General features: G+C 38.5%; 2 protein-coding genes across 2 annotated transcripts; one reads left to right on the top strand and one right to left on the bottom strand.

Annotated features, from left to right (window-relative positions):
* Positions 1-3,635: 3,635 nt before the first annotated feature.
* LOC136202657 (25S rRNA (cytosine-C(5))-methyltransferase NSUN5-like) lies at positions 3,636-11,063 on the top strand. The gene is made up of 12 exons (XM_065993417.1): positions 3,636-3,920; positions 4,027-4,085; positions 4,185-4,235; positions 4,399-4,537; positions 4,898-4,983; positions 5,126-5,224; positions 8,794-8,847; positions 9,279-9,423; positions 9,541-9,602; positions 10,082-10,241; positions 10,520-10,681; positions 10,762-11,063. Exons 1-12 carry the CDS (start codon positions 3,671-3,673, stop codon positions 10,980-10,982), a joined length of 1,488 nt encoding a protein of 495 aa, XP_065849489.1. The 5' UTR covers positions 3,636-3,670; the 3' UTR covers positions 10,983-11,063.
* A 724-nt stretch (positions 11,064-11,787) lies between these two features.
* Positions 11,788-12,590, bottom strand: LOC136202658 (17.9 kDa class II heat shock protein-like). Its single transcript, XM_065993418.1, has one exon. It carries the CDS (start codon positions 12,436-12,438, stop codon positions 11,968-11,970), a length of 471 nt encoding a protein of 156 aa, XP_065849490.1. The 5' UTR covers positions 12,439-12,590; the 3' UTR covers positions 11,788-11,967.
* Between the last annotated feature and the right edge of the window lie 14,239 nt (positions 12,591-26,829).

The following is a 26,829-nucleotide window of genomic DNA, read 5'->3' as shown; positions in this document are numbered from 1 at the left end:
CATACGATCTGAGGGTCCGAAGACTACTGTACCTTTTACGAGAGAATTGCGTTGGTTTTTAAATATTTTCTAATAAAACCTCTTCCATTAAACATTATCAATAACTATAGTTCTTCATAAAGATAGATAAGGATCCTTTTTGGCAAACAACTTTTTGGGTAAAAAGATTTGAGCTACTTGAGCAGTTTTGAATAGTTAAACTTCTAATAGTGGTGTTTGGTGAAGAGAAGTTTGAAAGAAACTTCCAAAAAGCTAATTTTGAAAAGCTGGTTTTAGGAGTTTTATCAATTAACTAATTGCTCCGTCTCTTTTGAATGACATTTTTACCCCTAATTACTAACTCTCAACCCCAAATAAAGGTTTTAGAATGTCCATATTTGTCATTTTACACAAACATCTATTATCAATCAGCTAAGTTTTACCAAACAAGTTTATAATCAGCTAGTCAAATTAGCTAAAAAAAAAATAATAACCTAACAATTAATGTAATCAACTACCACCTATTTACCAAATAAGGCCAAGGAAAAAAAGGCATAAATTTTCCCCGACCCTGGAATTTCAACATTAAAACCAATAAGGACTGATGCAAGGAATCGACCAATGATGAGCTGACCTTCTTAGCAGATCTCTGCAACTTCCATCTAGACGGATGGACTTGTACCAATGACATATAAGTCTTTATTAGCAATGAGGTCTTGATCTCATACAACAAGGAAACGAGACATCCCTTATTTTTAAGATACACAAATCCTCCTCCATGTAAATGAATCCTTCACTTGTCTTAGCTTTCTAACTATTTTCCCCTTTTATAGGGATCTTAATTCATCATACATGTTTCGTACTCCTCACAAGCTTTCAAATTCCATGCAGCACGTTAAATCGAAGGTCTAATGAAAAAGTTATGACTTGCGAAAGTTTTTATCAAACTCGGGAAACTTATTGGTACCCAAACTTGACTTTTAATAGGATTTGAATCAGTTATGAGTCTTAAAATAAGTTATATTACTCTTCGTAATCTATTCAGATACATTAAGTAGGCCCAATTACGACATCATATGAAAAGGTTATGAGTTGTGGAAGTTTGAATACACGTAGGGTAATAAAAGTGTAGGACCATCCATTTTTGGGAAAGTCGAAACTATCCTTAAATCTTTTGTAGAGAGTTTTCCCCCTACTCATATAACAGTTTAAATGCAACTGACAACACTAAATTTCAATCTCAGATGGAAAAGTTACGGCCCGATGAAGTTTAAAAGGTTTTCGGGCACTCCAGTGAGCCTTACGACCGCGACCAATCACTTTCCAAAATGGGAAATATTGAGGGATTTTTCACACTCCATTTGATAAGAAACCACCCCATTTACAGCTACGGATGTTTAATGGTCTTAAGTGGTGATTATAATTTTCTTATCATTTTCCATTTGGGTTGAGCTTAGAGGGAGAATTCCAAAGCAATTCTAAGTCATAACTTAGCTTTTTTTTTTTTTTTTTCAAAAGAGTCTTAAAGTTCAGCAAAATTACCTTAGGTGTTTTTAGGTTGAAATTTTTAGTTTTAGGCTAACCATCACCCTTTTGTGAGTAAGAGTCCTAAGTACCTCAATTGCAATCCCAAACATTTTGTTGAGTATCCTCATATAGATAAAGGGTAAGTTTATGAGAAAAAAATGGGTTCCATACCCGAATTTTATACATTTCATCACTTTTCATTCACTTTCACATATTTTCAAAGAGTTTTCACCAACTTTCAATTATATTTACACTATATTTCAGTTAATATAAAGTCTTTTCAAACCCTTTCTAGTTCATTTTTATTGTCACGAGATTCATAGATTCTTATATATCCAGTATATACCAGAGTGTAGGTCCATATTGGGCAAAAAATGCATTAAAAATGATTTTCGGGTAAAGTGAACAAGTGATCAAGTTCATAAGACTTCAAGTTTCCATTAAAGAACCTTCAAGTATATCATCCACCTTGAGATCCTTTGACTTTGCATTCTTGGAGAGAAGCTTGAGGTATAACTAGAACAATCTTCCTAACAGCCTACACAAAAACTGTTTTAAATTAGTTTTAATGCAGAACAACTACAAATTCTCTTCAAACTTCCATTGAATCATCTAAACTTCTTTAGGTACAATTTACTCTCAACAGTAATCATATTGGAGATCTATTTCATGTAGATATAATTTAACTAGACCTATAAATGTACTTTAGATATATTCCAATTACATTTATGATCATGATGTTAATGGCATTGCAGATATATTTGATTAGATATATATCCAATTGGACCTATGATTTAATTTAGATATACTACAACTATATTTATAATGTTGATGTTAATATCATTGGAGAGATATTTTATGTAGGTATACTCTAAAAGCATCTTCAATGCAAGGTGTTTGAATGAATGCTCGATGAGGTGGAAGGTGTTTTAAAGAGTGCATTGCATCGGAGTAACAAATGTTGATTAAATGATTATGAGAATGGTGCCAAATTTTGGTACCCATTTGTCACCCTTACTTTTTTTAATATAAAAAAATGATTTAATTGTTTACTATTGGTGGAATGTTATAGTAATATTTATAATTAAAATAAATTAGGTATAAAATAATGATGTGTAAGGCCATAATAACAACTTTTAGAATTGCTTAGCTTGAAGCCTTTTTGTAAAAAAAAAAGTTGCCAATGGTAACGTGGGTAAGAGAGAAAATAAAATAATACATTTTGAGATAATGTGTTAAGTTTCGACAATTTTAAGGAGTGTTTGTATTGGAGATGCTCTAATTAGACTTATTATCTTGAGGTTGATCTAGATATAATCCAATTAGACATAGAATTTAGAGTTTTAATTTAGATATACATCGGTTACATTTTTTTTATCTTCATTTTAATCGCATTAGAGAGTTATTTTCTGTAGATATACTCCAATTAGATTTATGATCTTCATGTTGATCTAAATATAATCCAATTAGACCTAGGGTTTAGAGTTTTTATATTCAAATAATTATAAAATTAGATAAAGATCCTTCTTACCAAAAAAAAAAAAAATAGATAAAGATCCCAATGGATTAAATATATGTAATATATATTTATCCAAAGCTCACTTTAAATAAATCAATTTGGTCCAACCATATACATCAAAATAAGAATAACTTTCCCTAGCAAGGACTTCAACTATTGAAACAAGTTCAAACAAACTCAAACAAACTCAGCTTCTTCCTTCACACGCATATTTGAATTAGAATATTCCGAACTTCCTTCATTAAACCGTTGAATACTTCTTGAGTCTTCTTAGTTTGAAAACTTGTAATCGGTCCAACAGAAATCAAATGGATTTGTAAGCTTTCATTCGTCTTCAGCTCCATGCGATGCTTCTTTCTTGGCCTGTCTTCGAGATTCAGCTCGCTTTTAATCGAAAGTCAGTCAATCTTGTTTTTTTATCGTCGGCTAACCCTATAATTTGCTATTGAGAGCCTGTTTTTTTTTTTTTTTTTTTTAAAGCTGTCTTTTGTTTTCAATTATTGATCATTCAATTCTATACGTGAAATTTTTATCAAAAAAAAAAAAAATCTATATATGAAACGACAGCGTTTTGGAAAAGGCAAGTTCAACTGATATTTGATTTCATGCTGCTGCCGCCGCTAGGAGTAAGAAAACAGAGCCCAGATGGTGCGAAAGAAGGCGCATCCGTCCAAACCAAAGCCACGGGGAGCGGCCGAGAAAATGGAAAAGCCGCGGCCGAGTAACGGTGAGAGGTCGGCTTTGTTCGCAAGGAGAGAGGCAGCGAAGGTCTTACAAAGAGTTCTTCAAGGCGATGCCCAGCGACGTGCAGCCGGCTCCATCAAAGCCCTTGTCTATAGCCCTTCTGTTAAGAACAAAAAGGCAACTTTCGCTCTCGTCTGCCAAACCCTCAAGCGTAAATTAGCTCCAATTCTTCCTCACATTCACTTGTTACTTTTCTTTATCAGAATAAGCATTGATTTTTGTTTCTCAAAGCAACAAAACTCGGATTCTTTTTTCAGATTTGCCCATTATTAAGGATGTGTTGGAGTCTGCTGGTATACTCAATAGCAAGTGGAAGGTTACGACTTTCATAAGTTTTTTGGATTTTAGTTTCATTTATCGTTCCCAAACGCATGTTAACAGGTTTGATGAGTTATTTTTGTTGTTTCTCCTACAGAGACAAGAAGCTTTGGTGTTCATAATAGCGTATGATATTCTATTTGGGCAGGTATGTTCTCTTCATATTCATGGTATGTCACATTACATATCCTTCTTGTTTAAAGTTGTGATAACTGATAAAAAGAAGAAACTCAGTAAGTAGCAAGTTGGGAATTCTGTCTTTCATTCTCCTGCATATATGATGGTAGTTTGAGTTGGATTGAAATATCTAGGAAGTTTCAATGCTTGGTGGTGCTGCTGAGAAGTTTCTCGGGCGTCATAAAAATGCTCTTCAGTCAGCTCTGGCAAAGCTTGTAGTTAGCAAGGAAGTCCAAAATGTTGATAGTTTGATTGCTCTTTATCATCCCCCTGGTACGTTTTAGAGGTTCTCTCTCTCTCTCTTGTAAGTTCTGTTCCTAACATGATTATCTGTTTCCATATCTTGATTACACTTGATTTTTTTTTTTTTTTTTTTTTTTTTTTTTTTTGTTACTGGTTATAGAAGGAGGGCGAGCCTTGGCGCAACGGTAAAACGTTGTTGTCGTGTGACCAGAGGTCACGGGTTCGAGTCTTAGGGGCAGCCTCTTGTGAAGGGAAGGCTTGCCCCCAATACACCCTTGTGGTGGGACCCCTCCCCGGACCCTCGCTCAGCGGGGACGCGTAATGCGACCGGGCCGCCTGGTTATAGAACCATTGACTTGACTGCATTTGTTTTTTTCATTTCTGCTGCAGATGTTTCAAAACCTTGTTATGTTCGTGTAAATACCCTAAAATCAGATGTAGATTCTTCTATGATTGAATTAGGGAAGGAATTCAAGGTACTTCCTGCTACCTGCATTAGATTTTTGGATGATCTTATATCTGATACTTGGATGATTTTTGTGTAAGATCTTTTAATTATAAATAAAGTTAAATGATGGCATGAACTGGGCAACATTGTGTTTGTTTTGTGTTTCGTAGGTTGAGAAGGATGACTTGGTACCAGACCTCTTGGTACTCCCTCCACATAGTGACTTGCACAATCATCCTTTGATCTTGAATGGAAGTGTCTTTGTACAAGTAAGGAATCTAAATCTGATTTTCACTTCACATAGACTTATTTGCATGCTAAAAAAAAGTAAAACCACAATGATGTATAATGCTTTGGAGGGTTGGCTAAATCACTATTGTAGGACTCTAGCGAAGAGGTGCCTTTTAGATGGAATTTTGAAGTATTGTACTTAAGGCTTGTACTTATTCCAGTAAAAATCGAGACAATTTAAGAAATAACATTGGAATTTCTGGTGGCTAATGGAGCTGTCTTATTGGTAGATATAACCCATAAATTACACCTCCGATTCTCTGAAGTAGCAGAACTATTGGTTTACCAAGATAGACATATGAAATTGAGGACCTTTGTCTACAATACAACAGCAACAAAGCCTTAGTCCGAAATGATTCGGGGTTAACATGAATCGTCATATTAAACCGTGAAATCAAGTGGTATCAGCGACATAAATTTTCTCCCTCCACTCCGTCCTATCCACTTTCATATTTTCTTCAATCCCCAATAAACTCATATCACTCTCAATCACCATCTTCCAAGTTTGCTTAGGTTTTCCCCTACCCCTCACCCTTGCATCCCTTTGCCACTCTTCAATCCTTCTAACCGGCGCACCAAGTGCTGTTTGTCTTACATGGCCAAACCACCTTAGTCGTTTTCCCTCATTTTATTTTCAATCAGTGTTGTAAAAGTCGGAGGGCGAGCCTTGGCGCAACGGTAAACGTTGTTGTCGTGTGACCAAGAGGTCACGGGTTCGAGTCTTAGGAGCGGCCTCTTGCCAAAATAAATTGGTAGGGGAAGGCTTGCCCCCAGTACACCCTTGTGGTGGGACCCCTCCCCGGACCCTCGCTCAGCGGGGACGCGTAGTGCGACCGGGCCGCCCTTTAGTGTTGTAAAAGTCGCTAGGCACTAATTGAACGGACAAGACATCCAAAGATTAATCGGGGATTAATCGAAGATTAATCGGATTTGTATTTTTCTATTTTTGAGATTTATATTAAATAAATATTATATAAACACATTTAAAATATAAATTGTACTATCTAAAAATAATAATAATAAATATTATATAATAGAAAAATATAAATATTTATTTTAAATAAATAATAAAATAGTAATGAGTTAATACTAATTACTTGTATTATTTTTTACTAATTGAAATTTATAAATTAGGCCGATTTTAATCCAATTTCAGCCGATTTTAACCTGTTTCAGCCGATTTTTTCCGTCTAGACTGATTTTTCCCGCCTAACCCGACTTGTCCGACTTAACCCGATTTGAACCGCCTAGGCGGAAGAAAATCGGGCTCCCAACTTATGCCGACCAGTTACATAAAATCGGTTGGTATTGTAAAAATCACTGATATATCGGTCGATTAGTCGGACTTGACCGATTTTTACAACACTGTTCTCAATAGATGTAACTCACCCCTACTTTCGTTCTAATTATTTCATTCCTCTCTCCCGATCCTTTCTCGTATGACTGCACATCCATCGCAATATACGCATCTCTGCCACCGACATCTTATAGATGTGACAATGTTTCACTACCCAACATTGTACCATATAACAATGCAGGTCTAATTGCCATGCTGGAATTTTCCCTTCAATCTATTAGGCATGTCGAGGTCGCAAAAGAAACTCGTAGCACTCTTCCACTTCGGCCAACCAGACTAAATCCTATGAGCAACATCTCCATCAATTTCTCCATCCGTTTGAATAATAGACCCTAAATACTGGAAGCAATCCGAGCCCTGGACAACTCTCCTATCCAGGATGATTGTCTCTGCCTCCCTACTCCTATCGCCGCTAAACTTACACTTCAAATATTCCGTCTTACTTCGGCAAGTTAATGCCTCTAGATTCTAAAGTTTGTCTACATAATTCCAACTTACACTCACGCCTTCTTTCGTCTTCATGGGTTGTTAGTGAAGTATTATCCAGAAAGAGGACTAAATGTCAATGATAATTGTTCGCTTGATATTGTGTTGGTTGATGAGACGAAATGGGTTGTTAGTGAAGTATTATCCAGAAAGAGGACTAAATGTCAATGATAATTGTTCGCTTGATATTGTGTTGGTTGATGAGACGAAAGAAGGCGTGAGTGTAAGTTGGAATTATGTAGACAAACTTTAGAATCTAGAGGCTTTAACTTGAGCCGAAGTAAGACGGAATATTTGAAGTGTAAGTTTAGCGGCGATGGGAGTAGGGAGGCAGAGACAATCATCCTGGATAGGAGAGTTGTCGAGGGCTCGGATTGCTTCCGTTATTTAGGGTCTATTATTCAGACAGATGGAGATGTTGCTCATAGGATTAAATCAGGTTGGTCGAAGTGGAAGAGTGGTACGGGTTTCCTTTGTGACCCCGACAGGCCTAATAGATTGAAGGAAAAATTCTACCGTACGACAATTAGATCTGCATTGTAATATGGTACAGAATGTTGGGCAGTGAAACACTGTCACATTCATAAGATGTCGGTGGCAGAGATGCGTATGTTGAGTAATGAAAGGATCGGGTGAGTAATGAAATAATTAGGACAAAAGTAGGGGTTACATCTATTGAGAATAAAATGAGGGAAAACCGACTAAGGTGGTTTGACCATGTAAGATGAAGAGCGCTTGATGCGCCGATTAGGAGGACCGAAGAGCGGCAAAAGGATGCAATGGTGAGGTGTAGGGGAAGACCTAAGAAAACTTGGAAGAGAGTGATATGAGTTTATTGGGGATTGAAGAAAATATGGTAGTGGATAGGACGGAGTGGAGTGAGAGAATTTATGTTGCTGACACGATTTGATATAATAATATAAAATAGGCTTAATAGACACACAACAGGCTTAATAGACACACAACCCCCTAAACTTGTAAGTTTTTTTCACCTGGCCCCCTCAACTTAGGGGACAACCTCTCAACCCCCTCAACTTTCCAAAAATATCACATACAGCCCCTTACACCCCTATGTTCGGTCAAAATATTGACCCGTGTAGAAAACGCGCTTGACTGTTGATCACACCAATGCCACGTGTCATTTTTTTTATTAAATTTTTCCAAGTGATTATTGTATGCGAGATGTTGTCGTTGTTTGTCGTCGCAGCCTTATCGAGGTGCTGAGGTTGGCGGTAGTGGTCGTCGAGGTGAAATCACTTGGAAAATTTTAATAAAAAAGTGACACGTGGCATTGGTGTGGTCAACATTCAAGCGCGTTTTCGACACAGGGTCAATACTTGGACCGGACATAGGGGTGTAAGGGGTTGTATGTGATGTTTTTGGAGAGTTGAGGGGGTTGAAAGGTTGTCCCCTAAGTTGAGGGAGCCAGGTGAAAAAAAGTTACAAGTTTAGGGGGTTGGGTGCCTATTAAGCCTATAAAATATACATATTAGATAAAATCAAACTCATTATTAATTAATTTTATCAAACGTTCCAAAATACCTCACATGTTTAAATCAAAAAATTAACATTAGTTCGTAGATAGAAGTGCTAAGGTTCGAGCTGGTCCATAAGTTAAAGCTTCCATAAAAGCTTCGAAATGAGCAGGAGGTACAATTAACCGAGTTAGAATTTGGTTTAAATGTGGATTTTCTACTTTTGCAGGGAAAGGCGAGTTCAATGGTTGCAGCAATTCTTGATCCCAATCCAGGCTGGGAGGTATGATCTACATAATTGACCAGGATAATTACTTTTGGTGCATTCTTTCTACCCTCCTTCTATACCTTACAACCTGCTTTTAATAACTTCTTGCACCTTCTGTGTTGTATTGTCTAACCTGAGCATGAATGGAAATATTTGGACTTTTAGCTATATGTTTTTACCCCTTTTAACCTGCGGTTGACTTGCTTTCATTATAATAAATTAATGCGTGAAAGCCTGTTATTTTTCAGCTATAAACAAATGAGAAGGATCTTTTTTTTTTTTTTTTGGAGTGTAACTCTTAATATATTTCTTTCTAGACATGTCTGTCTAGAGAGAGAATGATGCACATCAATATATAATTATTGGTACTGATGACAAAATGATAAGTTGGCTGAATATGAATAGAATATAACTCTGATGTACTTTACTCCTTAACTATTATGAAGGTTCTTGATGCATGTTCAGCTCCAGGAAACAAAACAGTGCATCTTGCTGCTCTTATGAGAGGGAAGGGAAGAATTATAGCATGTGAGTTGAATAAGGAAAGGATTAAGCGTCTAGAAGAAACCATCAGACTCTCTGGTGCTGCTAGTATCCTGTTCATAGTTTTTCAGTGGCATTTCTCTTTATTTGTATAACTTGTTCAGAATTCTCATCTAAGTTTTTGTTTGACATGATATTCTGGTTAAGCCTTAACCTGACATCAAGACATCGACGTTCTCCATGGTGATTTCTTGAAGTTAAATCCTCAAGATCCTTCTTTATCAAAGGTGAAGATGCACTTTTGTATCTTGAAAATACATTCTCATCTAAGTTTTTCTTTATCAAATGTAAATTACATCCATACCCCTCAACTTTGTACTTACTTTCATTTTACTAACATAAAACCACCGGATTTTTCTCTCTAAACAACCACTACTTAAATACGCCGAAACCAAAAGGTTCAAGAATCAAAGTTGCTGAAATATCATTTTCATTAACGTTATAACGGAGGATTACCTACTATTGGAAAGGTCATGTTGATCAGCAATAAAGAGGTCATTATGTTAGTAAACTGCAAAGTTTAGGAGCTATAATGTCCTATTTTGAAGTTCAGGAGTGCAAAGTTGAGGGACCATGTATGTAATTTACCTATTTTTATATGATCAAAGAAAGCATTATATATGATTAATTCTATAATTTTGAATGGGATAACTCTCTCTCACACACACAAATGGACATCCTAGTATGAAGTGATGCTTGGTTGCAGGTTCGTGCTATTCTTTTGGATCCATCTTGCTCTGGATCTGGGACTAGTGCTCAGAGATTAGACCATTTACTTCCATCTTATGCTGCCGACGCTGTGGACACAGAAAGACTAAAAAAGCTTGCAGCTTTCCAGAAGAAGGCTCTTGCCCATGCATTATCCTGTATGTCATCCTTCATTTTGCTTATCTATCTGAAGTATACCTTGTTTGCAGTAGCTCTAAAGGGTGTAAATATAGGGCTGAAATATAGGGGTCATGGAGGGTTCGTGGACCCCTAAAGCTGGGAGAAAATAACGCCGCTAGGAATAAAAAGCTTTGGTTTCTACAGAATTTGAGACGAATTTTCCCAGTAAACTGGGAATTGAACAGATTCTTATACTGACCCTGTAAGTTCTTGGTTCTGGTTCTGCCAGAAGCTCTAATTGGATAATTTTATTCAGTCCCAGGTCTTGAAAGAGTTGTTTACAGCACATGCTCCGTCAACCAGATTGAAAACGAAGATGTAATCATGTCAGTGTTATCCATCGCTGAATCCCATGGGTTTCAGCTTGTTACTCCTTTTCCTCAATGGCCTCGGCGCGGTCTTCCAGTTTTTGATGGCTGTGAGTAGTTATACTATTTGGGCATTTTAGTACATAATATGTTCGAATCGTAAAAAAGTACTTGTTAATTAATCTTGCAGCTGAGCATGTACTCCGAACAGATCCGATTGAGGACAAAGAAGGCTTCTTTGTTGCGCTTTTTGTCAAGAAAAATCATGATTCTGAGGAAGCAGTTGAAATGAATGAAATCCAAAAGACGCGTCAATTGAAACGTAGCCATTCCAAAATTAAGTTGCCCGTACTCTTCAATGCAATCGGCAGAAGCCGGTTCTTCTCTTTAAAATGTAAATATGGTTACTAGTGAGGTACATAATGGACCAGATTGATAATGAATTTTGTTTTCATCTAATGCTTGTTTATTGATAGCCTTGAACTTTTGATCCCTGGGCAGTTCTAATATATATATATATATATATATTTTCAATAATCAAACAGTAAAAAGCATTTCTACAATTTTGTATGGAGTGTCTCTCTCAATGAACATCCTACTATGAAATGCTTGGTTACAAGTTCGTGCTGTTTCTTTTGGATCCATATCGCTCAGAGATTAGACCAGCGCTGCTGAGGCTGTGGACACGGACAGACTAAGCAGGCTTGCAGCTTTCTAGAAGAAAGCCCTTACCCAGGTCGTAAAAGTTGTTTATACAGCACATCCTCCGTCAACCAACTTGAAAACGCTGCGCCCTCTCAGTTTTTTTTATGGCTGTGAGTAATGATACTATTTGGTATTTTACTTGATAAAATTTGTAATATGATTGAATCTTGAAAAATAACATCAAGGACAAAAGGTTTCTTTGTTGCGATTTTTGTCAAGAAAAAATGATGATTCTGAAGAAGCAGCTGGGAATAATGAAACCTAGAAAAGGCGTCAATTGGAATGTTGCCATTCGAAAATTAAATTGCCTCTCCTCTTTAATGGAATTGGCAGAAGTCGGTTGCTCTCTTGAGAATGTAAATATGGTATAGATTGGTAATGAATTTTGTTTTCATCTAATGTCTTACTATTATTGTTTATGGACAGTTTTTTTGTCTCTCTATTTATTTTCTTTTGAGGAGTTAAACTGGCAAACGAGGGGATTTAATCAAAACTATTAAAATGGCAGCCATTTAAAAGCAAAATAAATTCATGTTCAACTAAGAAAATCAAGTTACAGAACTTGCTTTCACAGGCAACTCATAGGATAGTTATATAGGAAAGGAAACACACTCTGAAGCCAATACAACATACTAGACATGTAAACTGGGAAGAAAAGAAAAACAGTAAAAACACGATAAATGCAAGGTACTCAGGCGATTTTGACCTCAATAGTCTTGGGCTTTTTGGGTTCTGGCGGTGGTAGTTTGTCAACAGTAACAGTCAACACCCCATCTTGACAAACAGCTGAAATGGCATCAGTGTTAGCATTTTCAGGCAGCACAAACTTCCTCATGAACTTGCCAATTCTCCTTTCCATCCTGACATACTTGGCTCCTTCTTTCTCCTCTTGGCGCTTCCTTTCTCCGCTAATAACCAACACATTGTCATCCTCCACCTGCACCTTGATATCACCCGACTTCAGACCGGGCATGTCGATGATAAACGCATAGGAATTCGGATATTCTTTCACATCTGCAGGAGTTGAAGCCATGGCTTTTGCATCCCTAACATAGGTGCGAGTTGGAGCATTAGACGACTTGTCGCTTTCTTCGCCTACGTCCATCATTTGCTGCAGGGCTTGGAAAATTGGCGAATCGATGCCCATCACCCTCAAATCCATCTCTCTCTTGCTTGATCGACCAACTTCTTCAAAACGATTGTTTTTTTTCTTTCTTTTGCTGATCACGAAGATGGAGGTGATGGGATCGACATTTATAGTGGGAATAATGGCTTTAGAGACGAAGTTTCTGGATTTTCCAGCAAGTTCCGGATTATGGGTGTGGAAGCTTGTGGAATTCTTTAGAACCTGCTTAATTTGGTTACCAAAAATATGTCCGAATTAATAAATAATTATCTAATACCAGTGATACACATTTTAAAAAAAATTAATTTTTTCTCTTAAAAAAATTAATTGTTAAAAGAACAAATAAATTATTTATTTTTTATTTCAATGGCTATGTTCTTTTTATTTATATTTTTTAGCAATTTTTTTTATATTAATGATGAATGAGATAAGCACAAACTCTATTCTTTTTTAGAGGAGTGGCTTTAACATATAAAATTGTTTAAATTTAATCCAAACATTACTAAATAACATTAATTGTAGCGATACATTATTGAAAAATTAAAATATTGGATTGATTATTATTTAATTATCGTGTTGAATCTTCCGAATATCAATTATGTTTAAAATATTTAATGAACATAATTATAAAAAAAAAAAAATCTGTTAAAATGCTAACATCACAATTTTTTTTTTTTTGTCAAACTATCTAAAGTGTTTACTATATTACTAATATAGTTACAAATAACTAACCAAAAATGTACCAAACTAATTTATCGATTAACTTGTTTCGAACGTCTGATGTGACAGTTAAATAACCAGTTTTTTAAAATTTTCGGTAACGCGGAGCAAAAATTGATCGTGGTTGAAAATGTTAGAGTTAAATTTGCATAACTTCACACATTAAGCCTAAATCCACACTTCTTCAAAAAACGTTAAGGTCAAATTTGCTCTTTATCCCATAATTAATAGTTTATGGGTTTTGTCATTGATATCCAAATAATATATGAAGTTGGGTTCTCGTCTTATCCTAGGTTGAAAAGGTCCACCCATCTCGTATAATCCCTTCATTCCAGAGTATGCTTTGCAGTGGCATTTGGTTAAGTGGTTCCCATAAAGAGTTGACTTATTTCATACTAGGAGAGGGAGTTAAAAACTTCTAGAGCTCAAGTAGAAGAACCCACGTGACACCTATAAAGTCCAAATTGCCACTAGTGGCTAGAGCTCATGCGGAATCTAGTCTCATAGTTTTAGCTCGGAAGGTCTCTATCGATCCCATCAAAGATCAACATGTTATAACAATCATGCCCAATTTCGTCAATCATGGACTAAGTGGGTTTGAGGGATATCAAACCTCAATTTGCACGCACATGTTCTCCTATCAAGGGGTGGCATGTAGAGTAAGACATGTTCTCTAATGTTTATAACCGTCTCTCCCTGCTTGATCAAAGTATAAATAGAGTAAGACATCCTCCAATATACATTACTTCATTTATATTCACTAAGCTTTCATCCTAGATTCGATTTAGGCCATGTTCTTTGTCACTTAATTTCAGTATCAGTAATTTCAGTTCAGTTCAGAAGCATTCAGTTCATAATCAGTTCAACAATTTATCATTACTTATTGTAATTATAATTGATTTTATTATTATTATTATTAGAACTATTATTATTTTTATAAACTTTTTATTTTAATTATTGTTATTGTTAAAGGATTATATTATTATTTCATTTTCAGTAGAATTCTATTCAGTTTAATTCAGTTTACTTAATTTTAATAAAAAAGAACAGAGCCTTAATGGTGTGTTCATCCTCAATTCGTTCCTAAAAGCTGACTTAGACATTAGAGAGGGTTATCCGGACTCTAGCCCCTCCTTTGACCATGTGTTTGCCTTATTTCAAGATTATAAGAGGACTTGCATGATTTAGCCACACAAGGGTGAAATGCTCTATGTCCCAAGACACGACTAACTTTGTAAAAAAGTGTGTGATGGGCGTGGCGCCTAGGGGTAGAGCTTCTTAAGACGATTAAATGTGTATTGCGATGAATGTGCTATGTCTATGGATGTAGTCTTTATAAATTGCTCTTAACTCTACTAGACGCTACGACTACTTAGGGGCAAGTGTATCCCGTCGTATCAAGTAATAATCCGGTTAAGACCGGGTATCGAATCCACGGGATTTATAATTACAAGTATTAGACGACTCGGTTTCGTATGTTATTTAAGCAGTAATTACATTGGGGTTAAGTAAGACACAACTACACACTATTCCTCCTCACTATTGGCGACACAGATTTATGTAGCTAAAACTCTATGAAGTGGGGTGAATATGATAAGTTATAACAATGATAAATAATGACCCTAAATGTATACGGATAATAGTTTACTCTTGCAAAGACGACCAAGTGTAGTAGAACCGACCCGTGAAGCACTTAGACTACGTGATTCCTAGTCAAGGCGTGTCTAATGCGGGGGAATTAGAAACTAGGGCCCGTAAGTTCCGTGGGTTGTCAATTCCTACGGTTTCCGGTTTGTCACTTCCGGTAAGGCAACACCTATATAACTCCCTAAAGATAGCCCGAATGGCGGCGGTAATCGCGTTTTCCTACACAAGAATCAATTATCAATATCAAAACAAGCAATAAACATTAACACATAAAGGGAAATAGAGGTTATAAATCATAAATTATAAATATGGAAAGTGATTAGATGAAATACAACCAAGCCTAGTACATAGGAAGAGTACAAGCTAATTAGCAAGTAAAAAGGGAGAATCCGCCCTTGGAACTAGCTAACCGGACTCAAAGCCGTCTCCTAGGTCGTGGAGGTGGAACTCTTGAGCTTGGTGACGAATGGTGGAACGGAACGTAAATGAAACGCCGGAACAACGAACAAGCTCTCGAGGGGGAGAGTTTAACTTACAAAATTGTATCTAAATTGCAAGGAAAGAAAAGAGTATAGTGTAGCTCTCTAGTATGTAATTGGTATCAAATGAAGTTCAAGAGCTTCTTATTTATAGACATCAAGCAAGGGCAGTTTTGTAATTTCACAAAGCACAAGTATGGAGCAGCATTATTTGGTGCAGAAATCCCATGATACGCCCCGTGTAAATTGGTCTACGCCCCGCGTAAATGCCCATTCCGTCAGAAATCTTCTGCATGTGGACCAATTCGTTGTCTTGTTGACTCAAGTACGCCTTGCGTAGAGGATTATACGCCCCACGTGTTTGAGTCTCTGGAGTTTTATTGCCTGAATTGGTGCCTTTACGCCGTGCGTAGCTGAAGTACGCCCCGCGTAAAAGAGTCTCTGATCTTTTTATGTTGAAGAACTGCCTTTTACGTCCCGCGTAGGTATAGTTGACTCTGGAAGACAATGCAGTCTGACTTTCAGGATTAGGCCAATTATTACCGACATGTGTCATACGCCCCGCGTAGTGTGTCATACGCCCCGCGTATGCTGAGTCAGTTCCACATGGTGCCTGCGGATAAGGCAATTATTTCTGGCACAATGTTTTACGCCCCGCGTATTGAGTGGATTTTTGCTCCTTTCTCGTACCTGAAATACAAATCTTGAGAGCCGAGTTAGCTTGACGTTTTTATTTCCTAAACTAATAAAAAACGAGGAAAATAAACTAAAAGTACGAGATTTATTTTTATTTCTTTATTTATCAAAAACACTTTATTTTTGTAATTAAACTTATTTATTTTACCCGAAATCATCCCGTAAATCACGCTAAAAGATAGGGGTAAAATTCCCCTATCAGTGTGTACCATGTTAATGCTACACACCTGTGACTAGGTCCACGGCCTCAATCATGAATGTCATCCAACTAGCCTGGCCATTCGCCACAATAGGGCATTAACATAGTAGGGGCATTGTCCAAAGCATCTCACGAGAAAATATATCTGATCGTCGTAGTAGACCACTTCACCAAGTGGGTAGAGGTAGATCTTGTGTTAAACATTACATCGACTCAGATTATCAACTTCTTGAAAGAGCAAATTCTCAGCTGATTCGACATTCCCCATATCATAATTACGGACAGCGGGAAACAGTTTGACTAGACGGCCTTCCAAACATACTGCAAGAACCTACAAATCAAACTCCATTTTCCTTTGTCTCACACCCCTAAAAGAACGGAATGACTGAAGTCGCGAATAGATACATCATACAAGGTCTGAAGAAAAGGTTGGAAAGGCTCGAGTCTGGCTGGCTAAAGCAACTACACACCGTGTAGGAAAATAGACAAGCCTAGGCGTAGCGGAATAATAAAATTTTATCTATTTTATCTATTTCCTTTTTCCAAGATCTGTTAATTGTTATTTCATATAAAGAGGGATAGAAAGCAATACCTTCGGTGAAGAACTATCTACGGTTGCAAACGAAGTGCCCACAACTTCTTATTATCAATCTGTGAGCAACGAACGTTTTTGTTCAACACAGAAAAACAAAACTAATCAGTAATCAACTTTTAAAGTATAGCAATCGGAATGATTGCCTCTAACAGAAATCGATACGAGATCAAAGAGGGAGTAAGAAATAAAGTAAATTAGCCGAGACGACGAAGGAACGATTCCTCCTCTTATTCTTTGTGTTGGCCGAATTTCCTAGGCTAGGGAGTCTATTTATAGACTTCTCAAAACCCTAGTCCTAGTTGTGTTAGGTAATTAATTAATTAGGATGTTATTCCGAATAGGATTCCTAATTAGATAATTAAACAATCACTTTACCATTATCTAAATAATAACTAATTATATCTAGACAATTATTATTAATCAAATTAATAATTAATTAATTAATGTTAGGGATAATTAATTAGAGTTTCAATCACATAAAAACTTCTAATTAATATTATCAGATAATCCTTTAATTTAATTTATAACTATAATCAAATTATAATTATTAATCAAATTAATTTATCCCCTAATTTTTTTTTGGTAGGAAAGGAAAAGAAAAACAAACAAACAAAAACCGCTTAACCCGGGACCAGCCTAGGAAAACTGACCCCCACCACATCCTCCAAGATCAAAGAAGAGACGAAGACCGGAGGAGAAGAAAAGGTAGAAAGACCCAACAAACTAGAGTGCCCTTCCATCGCTAGACGGTCCGCAACGCGGTTCTGCTCCCTATAAATATGAGCAAACCTAATAAACTCAAAGGAGGATCCAATCCTTCTAATGCCTTTAATAATGTTCAGGCTATTCCGGCAAACAACATTGCCCTCAGAAATCATTTTAACCGCTTCTTGGTTATCTGACTCAACTAGAAGCTTCTTCACCCCTAGATCCTTAGCAAGCTTCAGGCCAGAGAAAATCCCCCAAAGCTCTGCAGAAAAAGAAGAACCAATACCCAAATTCTGAGAGAAGCCAGAAACCCACCTGCCACCATCATCTCTAAGGACCCCTCCTGCAGCAATTCTCCCGTCTCTTAGACAAGAACCATCAGTGTTGAGCTTAACCACACCTTCCCTCGGCCTACACCAGCCTAAAAGATTGACCTCCTTCCTCTGAACAGCCCTAGCCAAGGGGTCTTCAACAAAACTCTCAACCAATGTACTAATCTTTTTAGAAAAGAAATCAAGGACATTTGGCTGAGAAACCACTCCTCCTCCAAAGATCTCCTCGTTCCGCCATCTCCAAATCTGATGGCAAACCACCACAAAAAGAAGAACACCCTGATTCCCAGGCAGAAGAATCCCTTTAATTCCATCTACAAACCAATCATTCTCAGAATGGGCTAAAAAGGAAGAAAGCACATCCCTAGGGAGAATTCTCCTCCAAACCTCTTTACTTTTCTCACAATCCCTGAGAGCATGGCACAAAGTCTCCTCAAACCCTCTGCATCTGCCACAGGCTCCAGAATCCACCAGATGCCTCCTTTTTCTATCCGAATTAGTAAGCAACCTATTCCTAGCCCCAAGCCACAGGAAGCTCCTAATACGGTACGACACTTTTAAGGCCCAAATCGTCTTCCACACCCCAGGGGAAGAAGAATCCAAACCCTGATAGAACGCCTGAAAAACAGATTTACACGAATAGGCCCCATTGTTAGTCAGCGCCCAATAGTAACTATCCTTGTCTTCAATTTGATTACTAATCTGCACACCTCTAATAGTTAGGAGCGATTCCAGACTGAGGTAGGAATCAAATTTATCCCAAATCCACTCACCCTCAGAATCCACCACATCAGTAATCCTCCAGTCCTGAATGTCTAACGGAGGCAAGGAAGTACACACCTCCAATAAAGGCTTCTTACCTATCCAAATATCCTTCTAGAAACTGATGGACCTGCCATTACCCACATTCCACCCAATTCCAGAACAAAATTCAGTAAAAACTGCACTAATGCCTTTCCAAAGAAAGGAACAATTAGTCACTCTATCCTTAGGCCCCCCAAACACCTTATCCTTCCGATACTTACCGCATAAAAGCTGGACCCACAAAGCTGAAGGAAACTGCCACATCCGCCACAGGAGTTTCATTAATAAGACTTTATTATTATCTTTGGCTTTCCTAATGCCCAGACCTCCTATATCTTTAGGCTGACAAACCTCACTCCAAGGAACAAGGTGGATCTTTCTCCCCTCCTCAGCTTCCCCCCACAGGAACCTACGGTTAATTTTATCAAGATCTTTAAGCACAGGTTCAGGAAGATGACAAGCCTGCATAATGTGATTGGGAGTTACACAATTAACAGATTGAATTAACATAAGACGGCCAACGAGAGAGAGAGTCTTAGCTTTCCACGTGGCACACTTCATATTAGCTTTATCCAAACTATCTTTAAAAGACACTTTAGACACTCTTTCACTATGGAGGGGGATACCCAGATACTTCCCGAGAGAGCTAGTAAGAGGAATACCCGACAGATCACTCAACCTTTTACAGACTCTCTGGTTCATATTTTTAGAGCACATTTGTTGGTCCCTTATAACGTAACAAGTTAGTTCCAAGGGGGGGGGATAGGAACTATTTAAAAATTTAAGTACGTTAAGGCTGACTTCTTTTTCTTTGAAAATGATTACACAGCGCGCTGAGTCAATAAGACACTAGCTTAGTCAACTAGTGACTAAGTCAGCTTCTTTCTTTGAGTCAGGAGATAGCACTTGAGTCTATTCCTGAACTCAGATACTCAATGCACACAACTCAGCATGACCTCTTTACTTGGTCAGTTTTGTTTAAGCAAGCAATATATATATGAAGGAGTTTAAGGTTAGAAAGATGTTACTCAGCAGATTTATCCAGGTTCGGCCTCCAAGCCTATGTCCTATCCCCGGAACACGTTCCGAGATTTCTCTACTGAGCTCTTTAACGGTAGAGCATCAAACCTTTTACAACTTAGAAGCTGAGTATAACAAGAGTACCTTCCTCTATACCTCTACTCACTCCTAATCTCTCGCTGAGTACTATAACCGAGTACTCAGCCTCTCCTTTCTAATCTCTAGAAATGATAAAGATTTGTCCTAAACAACAATTGCTAAGACACTTTAGATGATTGTATAATCACTCTAGACTTTTACACAAATGATATGGAATTTGGTGTAAGTATTTGCTTTGCTTTTCTTCACAGAACTTGAGTAGAATTTTGGTCAGCGTAATGGCTTGATAATGTTCTGTGTTGAATGAAGCAACTGAATGGCTCTATTTATAGAGACATCTGAGACATCGGTCATTTCGAATTTCGAAATAACCGTTGGAGGGAAACGGCTTCCTGTCGTTGTCACTCAGTTTTGCTTAGAGCTCTCGGCCAATCAGATTTGAGTATCTTCTGTCCTCGGTCAGTGTTGAGCAGCTTTTAGTCAGCTCGGCAGAATGTCTCTCCATTTACGGTAAGGTCAACTCGATAGCGTTCTGTGTCTTCTGAACTTTACCCAAAGTGGAAACACTTTGTGTGGAAGTTGTTCTTGCTGAGCTGCTGTCTTGTACTCTTTGTCGATTCAACTCAGCGGCTTCACTCCGAAGTTGTTCAATGAAGTTCTTCTAGATCCTTCTTTTGCTGAGTTGCGTTTTGATCGTAACGATAGCGTTTTGAACACACGGGCCGAGTTGTCTTGATCTGTTTGACTTGGGCCTTGACTTCCGTATGGGCCTTGGGCTTTTTATTTTTTATGTCTTATAAACAATTTTAACTCAACATTGAACAAACACATTAGTATAACAAATCAAAGCATTTAAACTTAGTGTGTTTAGATTATATTTACTTAAACAATTTTGTCAAATCAAAATCATATGGAAAGGTGTTTCAACAAACTCCCCCATTTTGATGTTGGCAAAACTATTCAGCGAGGAACTCAGTGTTGAGCTCCCTCATGATAGTTGACCTATTATTGCTTAGCAAACTCCCCCGTCAGGGTTGAGCTACTGACTTAGTTTTTACCTCTAAACATTCTAAGGTTTAATCGAGTAGGTCTGAGGTCAGTTTTCAGATATAGGTCAGCTCATGGAACATAATCTATTTTACTCAGTTTTAAGCGGAAGGTTTATCATTCAGAGAGCGCTGAGTAATATTTTGTTCAATGGTTTTTGTGAGGCAATGTTTTGTAAGCATACAGGACAATGTCAAACATTTGATCAGCATGGGATACAATCAACAAGTATTATAGACAGTAAACACAGTTGATTTAGTTGAAGATACATAATAACATAATACTCGGCATCATATGAAATAACTCAAGTTATGATAAAGGATGCAAGTATTGTATTAAAGTGAAGTAGTCAGCATACATAGAAAAGGATGAGCATAAAAAGAACATATAGACTACATACAAAAAACTGAGCTAGCCTATTTCTACTTCTTTTTCTTTTGCCTAGACTGACTGCTTCTAGGAGCCTCGTGCTGAGTTCTAGCTTGTTCTTTCTCCCCCGTTTTTTCAGCATCGGGAGGAGCATGAATTCTAAAAGATTCGGTTAAGACAGCGGCGGTTAGCACGGTGGACAGCTCCTTAAGTTTGTCGGCACTTTCATTAATGCCGTCAAAGACAATAACGCCTTCATTCAAGACCTCTTTTGGTATGCTGATTTCAGCAGCGCTGAGCAGGCTCAGGATGTAGGCTTGTGACTTACCTACCCAGGTAATTGTATCTGATAGAGCAACAAAGACTTGATGAAAGGTCTTGAGCATTGCTGAGTCATAGTATTGGCGCTGGATATTATTATGACGCACATGTGTGAAGGTCCTTTGGGTAGTGACCAGAATCTCATTCTGCTTCATCTGGTCAGTGTCCATCTCTTGTTTATTTAAGTTCAACAGACGAACTGCTTCGCTTATTTGCTCCATCGAGCATTGAGAGTAGGAGGCCAGCTGATTGTTGGTCTTGATTTACTCAGTGTGAAGCTGGGCAAAAAGCATCTTAACTTAATTAGAAGTGGCATACTGAGTATTCGTAGCTGACAGGGTCTGGAATTGGCTTTGAAGAGTGTTAAGATGTTGAACAGTTGTCAGCTGGAGCTCAGCCAGCTTGGTTATTGAGTCCTGCTTGGGCTGATGTGATTGAATTGAAATCATATCACTTAGCAGATCCTTCAGTCCTTTAACCTCATTTAAGAGTTGAGTGACCTGGGACAGCTAAGTTGATGCATTGTTACTAGACCCAGCAGTAGGTTGAGCAGATTGATGAATGTCCTTAATTAATGACTGCACCGAGTTGATGAGTTTTCTACCAGACTCGGTGGCATGCAGATAGTTGAGGGATTCATCATCATGTTGCCTAGTTTCTTCAGTATGACCAGTTTGTAGAGGAGTCAGAGTTATGATAGGGTCAGTGATTGGAAGTGTGTTTTCAGGCTGTACTTGACTTTCTGGAATAGAGGATTGATCGGCAGTAGTGATGGTCGGTGAAATAGTCATCCTAATGCTGTCAGTGCTGACTGGAGCAGGAATGTTCTGAGTCAGCACAGTGCTTGGAGCAACAGCATTAACGAGAACTTGCTCGATCTGACTTGTTGAGTTAGCGGAAGCATTCAAGTCGGCTTGTTCCTTTGGTGAAGAAACAGAGGCTTACTTTTCAAGAGAAGCTTGTTGAGAAGAAGGGGTTTGCTTACTGAAAAACTTCAGCTTCAGAGAAGAAGGATCTTTAGTCGACTTTTGAACAGGGAGATCGATGACTATTTTCTGACTTGCCTTTACTAATCTTCTTCTGCGAGGAGGAGTGTCAGCTTGGATAGACTCTCCTGAGTGAGAAGGAGAAGTCTCTTCTTGATCAGCATTAAGCTGATTGGGTTGGTCTTGTTCTTTATCTGCACCCAACTCAGTATTAGTTGGGTCAGCAGCTTCTTCTTCACTAGCTGTCTCCTCAGCGTCATCCTGACCGCTTTCTTCTTCTTCTTCTTCCTCATCATCCTGATCTGAGTTATCTAATTCTTCTTCCACCTGAGTGATGAAGTGATCATCCAGTTCCACATCATCTTCTTGATGCTCAGCTTCAGTTCCTTGACACTGTGTGAAGTGTGAATCACCAGGAACAATGATGTCAGTGGGGATAGCATCAATTGGGGTCAGCTCTGAAGACTTCTTCTTCTGTATCAGGCTCATCTTGCCTGCTTCTCTTCTCAACTGACTTAGGTCTCTCCTGACCTTTTTGAGCAGCTGACTTAGGCTTCTTGGCCTGAGGCTCAGCCTTCTTTGAAGGAGTCCCAACAGCTTTCCTCTTTCGGGCAGCTGGAGCCTTTGTCCTTTTCCCCTTCTTTGGGACATTTATCTCCTCATCAGCTTCATCAGCATTTTTGCCTTTCTTAATTGGTTGGTCATACTTCAAGGCACGCAGTGAAGCCGCTGTGATCTCAGAGCCTTGGGCCTCAGTTTCCTCGAAGAGATCAATTTGATGATCTTTGAGGATTCTGCTTATGAGTGAGCCCAGCCTTAAAGTTCCAGTGCTCCTCTGGAAGCCGGCTATTAAGAAAACTGGCATGTTGATGGGCTTGTAGGTCAGCATATGCCATATGAAGCATTGCTCGAAATTTGTCGCTGAGCTGGTACAGTTGATCTTGGGGTAGATGTAATTAGTCAGCAGATAGTGTGCCATCTTTTGGTGCTGGCCCATTGATGAACTTGAGATTTCTCCAGAATGGCCAGCGGGCTTGCAGAAGGTGGCAACATACCCAGTTCCTTCATGATCACCCTTCCTTCTCAGCTTTGTTCCCTCATTCTTCAATTTCAGCAAATTGGCAAGGTAGGTAGGGTTGATGAAGATTGTTTTCTCCTTTACCACGGTTACTAGGTAGTCCTGGTTATCGTTAGCAACCCGTAAATTATGGTAGAATTCCCTTACTAGGTCAGGGTAAGTGGGATCTCTAATGGAGAACAGCTCGGTCCAGCCATTCTTCGATATCCATTCACAGAATGGTTGCTCGGTTGTTACGAAGGCCTCAGAGAACCATCGTGAGAAGTCTATTTTCCACTCTCTAACGTCCGCGAAGACTTTGGTGTAGGTTCTGACCTTGGTCGGCTTTCCCTTAGATGAGGTGGCTTGGCCAGCTTTGCCTTTGCTCGGCGTAGTGACCTTTGTAGCTTCAAGCGAAGTAGTTTGCCTGGAAGGTTCATCGGAACTGGTCTTAGGGTGACCGGCACCGGAGATGTTAACGAAAACCTTAGTCATAGTTTCAGAGAAAGATTGGAAGGTTTTGAGAGTTTTTAGAGAGAGAATGCTTATGCCAGAAGATTCGGTAAGTGTAAAGAGATAACAATGGGGATTTGCCCATTATTTATAGCGGTGAAAAGTGGATCTTATCGAATCCATGTGTCAGTTTTGCCTTGGGATTGTCAACCGACAATGATCCTGGCTTTTATGACACATTCAACGCATACGTCATCCTAGGTGGCTATTCGCGTGCTCTAGCATTAAATGCAACGGATCTTATACTCAGCGTTTAGAATACTAAGCATTTTATATTCTAAGTGGTCAGTTTTATACATACGGATGATTTCTCAGTTTGAGATAACTACTCGGTGCCAATGTTTGCTCAGTATGTGATATTTATTCATTTAGCATTAAACACTCAGCATACATTTATTAACTTAGCAAACAATGGATCATTCAGCATGTTAATTCACTCAGCATGATTCTATATTAAGAGCTGGAATTTACTGAAGAGGATTAAACATACCAATGGCTTCTCTCAGTATGCTGAACTGTTCACGAGCCAGTGGCTTTGTGAAGATATCCGCAAGCTGCTCATCCGTTGGGACGTAGGTCAGCTTTATCTCACCCTTGAGTACATGGTCTCTAATGAAGTGATGTCTTATGCTGACATGCTTCATCCTGCTGTGTTGAATTGGGTTCTTGGATAGATCAATTGCACTTTTGTTGTCACATTTGACCTCAATTGTCTTTGTTTGAACACCATAGTCTTCAAGTTGTTGCTTAATCCATAAGACTTGAGCAACACAGTGTCCAGCAGCAATGTACTCAGCTTCAGTGGTAGACAAGGCTACTGACGCCTGCTTCTTGCTGAACCAGGATACAAGACAACTTCCTAAGAAATGACATCCTCCAGAGGTGCTTTTCCGTTCTAGCTTGTCTCGTCCATAGTCAGCGTCAGTGTATCCAACGAGTGTAAAGCCATGAGTGTTGGGATACCATAAACCTGCGTTCACTGAGCTTTGCAAATATCTAAGGATTCTTTTTACAGCTATGTAATGCGATTCCTTAGGGTTAGATTGATATCTAGCACAGTAGTATACTGAGAACTGAATGTCCGGTCTACTTGCTGTTAAGTAAAGTAGAGAGCCTATCATACCTTGATACAATTTGCTGTCTACCGACTTACCATTCTCGTCAGCGCAGAGGACAGTGTCAGTGCCCATAGGAGTGGATATTGGCTTGTAATTTTCAAGATCATATTTCTTCAATATCTCCTTGGCATATTTAGCTTGACTGATGAAGATGCCATTTTTCCCTTGTTTGATTTGAAGTCTAAGGAAGAAGTTGAGTTCTCCCATCATCGACATTTCAAACTCAGTCTGCATTTGCTAGCTAAATTCCTTGCACACTGACTCATTGGTAGCACCGAAAATAATATCATCAACATATATTTGAGCCAGCAGGGTATTTTTACCCTTTCTCTTAATGAATAAGGTTGTATCAGCTTTGCCTCTGACATAGTTTCTAGTCAGAAGGAAACTGGTCAGCCTCTCATACCAAGCATGTGGTGCTTGTTTGAGGCCGTACAGAGCCTTTTTGAGTTTATAAATGTGGTTTGGGAACTTAGGATCCTGAAACCCTGGAGGTTGATTAACATAAACTTCCTCGTTTATAACTCCATTAAGGAATGCACTCTTAACATCCATTTGAAATAGTTTAAAGTTCATATAACATGCATAAGCGTATAAAATTCTAATAGCCTCTAGCTTTGCCACTGGGGCAAAGGTCTCACCGTAGTCAATACCTTCTTGCTGACTGTAGCCCTGAGCTACAAGCCTTGCCTTGTTCCTGACTACATTTCCTTGCTCATCCAGCTTGTTGCGGAAGACCCATCTTGTTCCAATGGTCTTCTAACTCCTTGGATGAGGCACTAACTCCCATACATCGTTTCTTCTGAATTGGTCAAGTTCCTCTTGCATTGCGCTCATCCAGAATTCATCTTCCTCAGCATCAGTGAAATTCTTAGGTTCCTAAACTGAGACGAAGGCTACGTTGCTGAGGTATCTCCTGAGTTGATTTCTTGTCATCAGGGTATTCTCAGCGGCATTAAGAATGGCACTCTCTGAGTGTCCTATTGGTATCCTTATCTCCTTTGGTAGATTGACGTCTTGTGCTGTCTGTGTTTCAACAGTCTCTGCAGGTATAGATTGGTCAGTGAAAACAATTTGAGGTTCACTTTTACCTTGGGTCAGCCCTTGAGGGAATAACTCAGCGGCTGTATCTTGATCAGTGGGTACTAAGTGTGGATCATCCTCGGTCAGCGGCATATATCTTCCTGCAGGGTTAGTTTCGTCGAACTCAACATGTACTGACTCTTCTAAAACTTGAGTTCGTTTATTGAGAACTCTGTATGCTTTGCTGTTTGTTGAGTAGCCTAAAAAGATAGCTTCATCAGCTTTTGAGTCAAACTTAGCTAGGCTATCTTTGGTATTTAAAATAAAACATTTACAGCCAAAGGCACGAAAGTATCCAATATTGGGCTTTCGTCCTTTCCAAAGTTCATAGGGGGTTTTCTTTAGTATAGGTCTAACAAGAGCCCTATTAAGAATATAGCATGCTGTGTTAACAGCTTCTCCCCAAAAGTACTTTGGAAGCCTATGCTCACTCAGCATTGTCCTGGCTATTTCAACCAAGGTTCTGTTCTTCCTTTCAACAACCCCATTTTGTTGAGGCATCCTAGGAGCAGAGAAATTATGGTCAATGCCACTGGCTTCACAGAATTCAACAAACTGTTGGTTTTTTAATTCTCCACCATTATCACTTCGGATGTGAGCCAATTTTAGGTCTTTATCATTTTCAAGTTTTCTA

The sequence above is a fragment of the Euphorbia lathyris genome, chromosome 8, assembly GCF_963576675.1.
Source record: "Euphorbia lathyris chromosome 8, ddEupLath1.1, whole genome shotgun sequence".
NCBI lineage: Eukaryota > Viridiplantae > Streptophyta > Magnoliopsida > Malpighiales > Euphorbiaceae > Euphorbia > Euphorbia lathyris.
Note: the sequence above shows the minus strand (reverse complement) of the source record. Positions and strands in the feature narration are given on the sequence as shown.

Coding starts and splice junctions, on each gene's coding strand:
- LOC136202657 (XM_065993417.1), top strand. CDS start 3,671: ATGGTGCGAAAGAAGGCGCATCCGTCCAAACCAAAGCCACGGGGAGCG. Junction 4,086..4,184: donor TACTCAATAGCAAGTGGAAG/GTTACGACTTTC, acceptor TTTCTCCTACAG/AGACAAGAAGCTTTGGTGTT. Junction 4,984..5,125: donor AATTAGGGAAGGAATTCAAG/GTACTTCCTGCT, acceptor TGTGTTTCGTAG/GTTGAGAAGGATGACTTGGT.
- LOC136202658 (XM_065993418.1), bottom strand. CDS start 12,438: ATGGATTTGAGGGTGATGGGCATCGATTCGCCAATTTTCCAAGCCCTG.